General features: G+C 39.7%; 1 protein-coding gene across 1 annotated transcript; it reads right to left on the reverse strand.

Annotated features, from left to right (window-relative positions):
• Nucleotides 1-5,718: 5,718 nt before the first annotated feature.
• Nucleotides 5,719-6,063, reverse strand: LOC138908938 (uncharacterized). Its single transcript, XM_070199731.1, has one exon. It carries the CDS (start codon nt 6,061-6,063, stop codon nt 5,719-5,721), a length of 345 nt encoding a protein of 114 aa, XP_070055832.1.
• Nucleotides 6,064-6,421: the final 358 nt, after the last annotated feature.

Below are 6,421 nucleotides of genomic sequence, written 5' to 3' on the forward strand. Positions count from 1 at the left end.
CTAGGGATTCAACAAAAGAATCAAGGCAAAATAGGCTTCCAAACGAAACGCTATAGGCTCAAAGGGCTAACTAGTGGTACAATACCTGAGAAGGCTAAAATTCACAAGACATAACAAAGAAAGTCTATTATTATCTTCTAAATAGAGCAACACGTTTATTTCGTTTCAATAACATGCAGGGCAAGTTCTAGACTAAGATGCAAAACATGGAATATATGTAAGAAATTCTTACCCCATATGGCACAAGTATCAATAAAGATGGATCAATTCTACTATAAGACAGACAGAATCATAGCGAACAACCAAATACGAATAAGCTATATCACAACCCTGAGCCAAGGTGTCAGAAAGTCTGTTACTTTATTCATTACTCAAGCACTCAGAGGAAAGTACTAGTCAAGCTCAGGCCTAAATATGCTAGTATCAAACAAGTTACAAAGGTTTTTCTTCTCCTCTTTTACTACTCATAAAAAAATCTAATCCTAAAAATAAAAATAAAAATTTACTTAGTTCAAGTTACATCCCTTGGAAAAGAACCGATGCAAAAACAAAAACCAAAGGGAATTATTACCTAACTAAAACTAACTAGAAAAAAAATATTTTTAGATTTTTTTTTTTTGGACCTTAATCCCTCAAGAAAGTTGTCCACAAAATCCATCATCGGGAAAAGTCCAAATTTCTAAAACAAAATTCAAATTTTTATTTTTTTTTCCACAAATATCACTACATTAAGAAAGAATACTACAATTAAGCTAGGGTAGCACATAAAATGACTCAAACAATCTTCTCACCACACACTTAAAATTGTGCAATACCCACAATGCACACTGAAAATAACAAGAAGGTAAAAGAGACTCCCTCGTAAATCAAAGGCTGAAGTATTAGCATCTCACGGGATACTCAGACTTCTTCCAAGTATGATCCCTTGTGTGGGTACCTCACACTCAATTTCAACCACCTGCTCGCTTTTGAACACGCTTACTGGCTTTGACTTCATGCTCCTACTTGTAATGACTCGACCGGTCATTTTGAGAGTATTAGTCCCGAATCCCTATTTATTGCTCCCTCTATTTTATTTTGTGGTTACGTGACCTGCCGGGAGGATTTGTTTTTGGTTTCAGAGTGAAATGGGACACATAGTCCCTAAAATCAAAGTTTAAGTCATAGGAATTGACCCTAATTCGAACTGTGTGAAGACGACTCTGTAATAGAATTTTGACCATTCCTATAGCTCCATAGGGTGATTTTGGTCTTTGGAGCGTGTTCGAATATTGAATCAGAGGTATGTATGTCGTTTTAGCGTCAATTGGCGAAAGATAGAAATTTGATAAATTTTGGAAAGTTTTTCCGGGAGTGGACTTTTTGATATCGGGGTCAGATTCTGATTCCAGAAGTTGTAATAGGTCTGTAATATCAATTATGACTTGTGTACAAAATTTGAGGTCAACCGGAATTGATTTATTAGGTTTCAGCGTCGGATGTTGAAGTTTGAAACTTTGAAGTTCACTAGGCTTGAATCGATGTGTAATTCGTGTTTTAGCATTGTTTGATCTGATTTAAAGGCTCGACTATGTTTGTGTGATGTTTTAGGACTTGATGTTATGTTTGGTTGAGGTCCCGAGGGCCTCGGATGAGTTTCGGATTATTAACGGATAAAATTTGGACTTAAGGAAAAAGCTGAGATTTTCTACCTTATGGTGCATTCGCACCTACGGAACTATTCTCGCAGGTGCGCAAACGCAGGTGCGATTGGCAAGGCGCAGATGCGGGGCTATGGGAATTGGCCAGTGGTTGCAGGTGCGGTGTGAAGGCCACAGAAGCAGAGTCACTTATGCAGAAGAATGATCCCAGGAGCGAACGAATGCTTGGGGAGGCTTGTCCGCAGAAGCAGACGTATTAGCGCAGATGCGCACCCACAGAAGCGGGATTTGGACCGCAGAAGAGGAAGTTTTGTAGGTGCGGAAGGGTCGATCGCATGAGTGTGGGAACCGCAAATGCGGGTAAGTTGTCGCTTCTGCGATGCCGCAGATGCAGCTATTTATCCGCAGAAGCAGAAATGCTGGACACAACACTTAAATACAAGGGTTCGCGATTTTGTGCTCATTTCAAACATTTTGAGCTTGGGTCTTGGCGATTTTTGACGGCATTTTCGAGGGTTTTATTGAGGTAAGTCCCTTGTGTTTATTTTTGATCAATAATATTGTTTCCTCATTGATGTTTCTACCTAGTTAGTGTGTATTTAAGGTGAAAATTGAGAGTTTGAGGTTAGGGATTTGGAGAGTTTGATTAGAGGAATTGAGTGGCGATTTGGTGTCAGATATTGGTAATTTTGGTATGGGTGAACTCGTGGTCGAGTGAGTGTTCGTATTTTGTGACTTTTTCCCGATTCCAATACGTGGGCCTGGGTCGACCTTTTGGGGTGATTTTTCGAGTTTTTGCTAAATTCGTATATTTATGATTTAAATTAGTTTCTTGTAATTGTATTCATGATATGTAAATTATTTTGGCTAGATTTGGGCCATTCCGAGCTGGAAAACCGAGGAAAAGGCATCCTTATCAATTGATTGAGCGAGATTTGAGGTAAGTATCTTGCCTAACTTTGTGTGGGGGAATTACCCTTTGGATTCGAGTCCTTTATGCTAACTATGTCATGCGAAGCCCATGTACGCGAGGTGACGAGTACGTGCCCGAGCTTATTTGTGGAAAGTTGACCGTTTAGGATTCATAGGTTTTTATATTCATTAAATATAAAGTTGTTTTTCATATGTTGAATTTCCCATTTACTAGTTTCACCCCTACGTATTAAATAAGCCTATTTGACTTTGTGTACCTTACCTGAAGTTGTAACCTCTTCGGCTGTCATGCTACCTTTTACTAATTGCTTATCTTTAAATGAAATTGTTGTATCCCTTTCGTGGTTGCCCACCCTAAATGAAGTAGTTATCTGTCACGACCCAAACTCACCTATAGGTCGTGATGGCGCCCAACATCTCAGCTAGGCAAGCCAAGTAATGATTTAACATATTTCCATTTCTTTAAAAATTATCTGAGTAATAAAACTCGGAGTAATTGCAAAACTTAAGACAATGTGAGAAGTAAGATAAATTAAAACTCAAGTAAAATAATTAAATCCAAAAAATCTACTAGTGTATGTGCCAAGATCTGGTGTCACAAGTGTATGAGCATCTAGTAGATTATAAAAAAATTTAAATAATGTCTGAAATTAAATAGACAGAATACAAATACAAGAAAAGGCATCGGTTGCTGCAGAACGGCTCAGAAAGGGAGCTCACCACTAAGCCTCTAGATAACGTGGATGCGCTCCGATAGGTCCTTCGATAGTACCTGTCTCGGGTCCTACACAAAAAGTGCGGCAAGCGTAGCATGAGTACGTAAACAACGTGTACCCAGTAAGTATCAAGCCTAATCTCGAAGAAGTAGTGACGAGAGGTCGACTTTGACACTCACTATAGGTCAATAATATTACAATAGAATTATTTAATTAAACATGATTTTTAGGTGAACAACGATAATTTTCTAAACACGCAGAAATAAATAAATTCTTTTAATTTCAATAATTTCCAATTTATCAATTTAGCTTCACAAGTTGCAATTAAAATATCAAGGTATCGTGTAATTATTATTATTAGGCATGATTTCTGCCAAGGTCGTACGGCCCGATCCAGAGTGTCGTGTACACTGCCGAGGGACGTGCGGCGCAATCCATAGATGCATCTTTACTGCCGAGGCGTTCGACCCGCTCTACAAGAAAGGAGAAAATTTTCTTATGAACCTTGGGAATGAGAAGTTATTATAATATTAACACGTAGGATGTTCAATCTCTATTAACAATTCAATAATTTACACAAAACTTCGAGGATATGAAGTTTCGATCTTTTACTATTTTCTCAAACAATTTGCAATGTAATTCCAGTAATTTAATTAAATAAAAGGAGCAATTATCACAAGTAATTCATGATTTGAGTCCTAAACTACCAGGACGTTAACATAATTAGTAGCTACACACGGACTCTCGTCACCTCGTGTATACGTATCCCCCATAATTAGCAGCATATATTAATATAAATCACCTATGGGGTAAATTCTTTCTTACAAGGTTAGGCAAGAGACTTACCTTGTCTCAAAGCCCACTTCCGATCATGATGTCGTGTAAAAGTCCCAATTCGGTGCCCAAAAATCCGAAACTATCCAAATATTACATAAAATAATTAATGCATGCTCAATAATTTGAAATTAGGCTATTAAATTAATTACCCAACCCAAAATGGTAAATTTCTAAAATTCACCCCAGGCCCACGTGCCCGGATTCCAAATATTTTCGAAGGAAATCGTTACCCATAATCTCAAGAACTCAAATATACAATTTCCATCCAATTCCATAACCATTTTCATGACTAAAATTCCATTTTATATACAAATCTAGGTTTTTCCTCTAACCCTTGATTTCCATAATTTACGGGTTATAATCTACCCATAATCTATGTGTGTAACTCAAAATGTGTAGAATTAACTTACCTTCAAGTTGCTATTTGAAATCCCCTCTCAAGAAGCTCCAAAATCGCCCAAAAATGGAGGAAAAACGGACTAAAATGACTGAGCCTCGCCCCCCTTTTTAACATTCTGTCCAACAGTCATTTCCACACCTGCGGAGGCTTAGTCGCACCTGCAGCTCCGCACCTGTAGAGAAAGCCTCGCAGGTGCGCAATTTCCCCATTTGGCCTGGCTTCGCACCTGCGGTGAAGTGAGCCGTTTCGGCGTGTCCGCAGGTGCGACTAATGCCCTCGCACCTGCGCCATTTTCGCTTCTGCGCCTGCTCCTTCGCACTTGCGTTACTCACACTGCGACCCAGTTGTGATTGCAGCAGAAGCTGGAAGCTTCAGCAGTTGCTCCAATTTCCAAAATTGATCCGAGCCTCGTCCGGTTAACCCCTGAGACACCGCCCGAACATACCAACAAGTTTTAAATCATAATACGGACTCGCTCGAACTATCGGAACGTGTAAAACAACATCAAAACTAAGAATCATACCTCAAACCAAATTGATTCAACTTAGAAATTTCTAATTCTTCAAACTCACTCTGAACGCGCCGAAATATATTTATACTACTCGGAATGACACCAAACTTTGTGTGCAAGTCTTAAATCACCATACTGAGCTATTCTCAGGCTCGGAATTCCAAACGGACTTCAATTACTCCAAAACCTACTCCAAACCAAATTTAAAGAACATTAAACCTTCAAATAGTTGATTTTCACTATTAAGCTCTGAAACGCTCCCGGGCTATCCAAAACACGATTCGAACATACGCCCAAGTCCAAAATTATCATACGAACCTATTGGAACCGTCAAATCATGATTCTTGGGTCGTTTACTAAAAATGTTGACTGAAGTCAAACTTGTTAAGGCCAACCTAAGGAACCAAGTGTTCCGATTTCAACCCGAACACTTCCAAATCGCAAACCAACCATCCCCGCAAGTCATGAATTAATAAAAGCACATATAGGGAGTTTTATTTAGGGAAACGGGTTTTAAAAAGTCAAAAATGACAGGTTGGGTCATTACATTCTCCACCTCCTAAACAAACATGCGTCCTAGAACGGGTTTAGAATTATACCTGGAGTGTTGAATAAGTGTGGATATCTGCTCCACATGTCCTCCTCGGCCTCCCAAGTCACTTCCTCGACTAGTTGGCCCCTCTATTGGACTTTTACTGCAGTAATCTTCTTGGACCTCAACTGGCGAACCTGTTTATCAACAATGGCAGCTGGATACTCTTCATAACCCAAGCTCTTATCTAGCTGAACCGTGCTGAGGTCTAACACAAGAGATAGATCGGCATGATACTTTCGGAGCAAAGATACATGGAAAACCGGATAAACTCCAGATAGGCTAGGAGGCAAAGCAAGCTCGTAAACAACCTCCCCAACTCGTCTCAACACCTCAAATGGGCCTATAAACCTTGGGCTCAACTTTCTCTTCTTCCCAAATCCCACAATTCCCTTCATCGGCGAAAGCTTCAAGAGAACTGTTTCACCCACCATAAACGTTAAATCACGCACTTTCTGATCCGCGTAACTCTTCTCTCTGGACTATGCTGTACGAAGTCGCTCCTTAATTAAGTTTACCTTTTCCAAGGCATCCTTTACCAAATCAGTACCATGTAACTTAGCCTCATCGGGCTCAAACCATTTGATGGGCGAACGACATCGCCGACCATATAAATCCTCAAATGGAGCCATCTCGATGTTGGATTGGTAACTGTTGTTATAAGCAAACTCGGCCAAAGGCAAGAAACGATCCCACTAACCTCCAAAGTCAATCACACATGCCCTGAGCATATCATCTAAAATTTGAACTGTTCACTCTGATTGTCCGTCGGTCTGCGGATGAAAGGTTGTG

Source organism: Nicotiana tomentosiformis, chromosome 1 (genome assembly GCF_000390325.3).
Source record: "Nicotiana tomentosiformis chromosome 1, ASM39032v3, whole genome shotgun sequence".
NCBI lineage: Eukaryota > Viridiplantae > Streptophyta > Magnoliopsida > Solanales > Solanaceae > Nicotiana > Nicotiana tomentosiformis.

Bases quoted from the DNA above. Each gene is read 5' to 3' on its own strand.
- LOC138908938 (XM_070199731.1), bottom strand. From the start codon at position 6,063: ATGGTGGGTGAAACAGTTCTCTTGAAGCTTTCGCCGATGAAGGGAATT.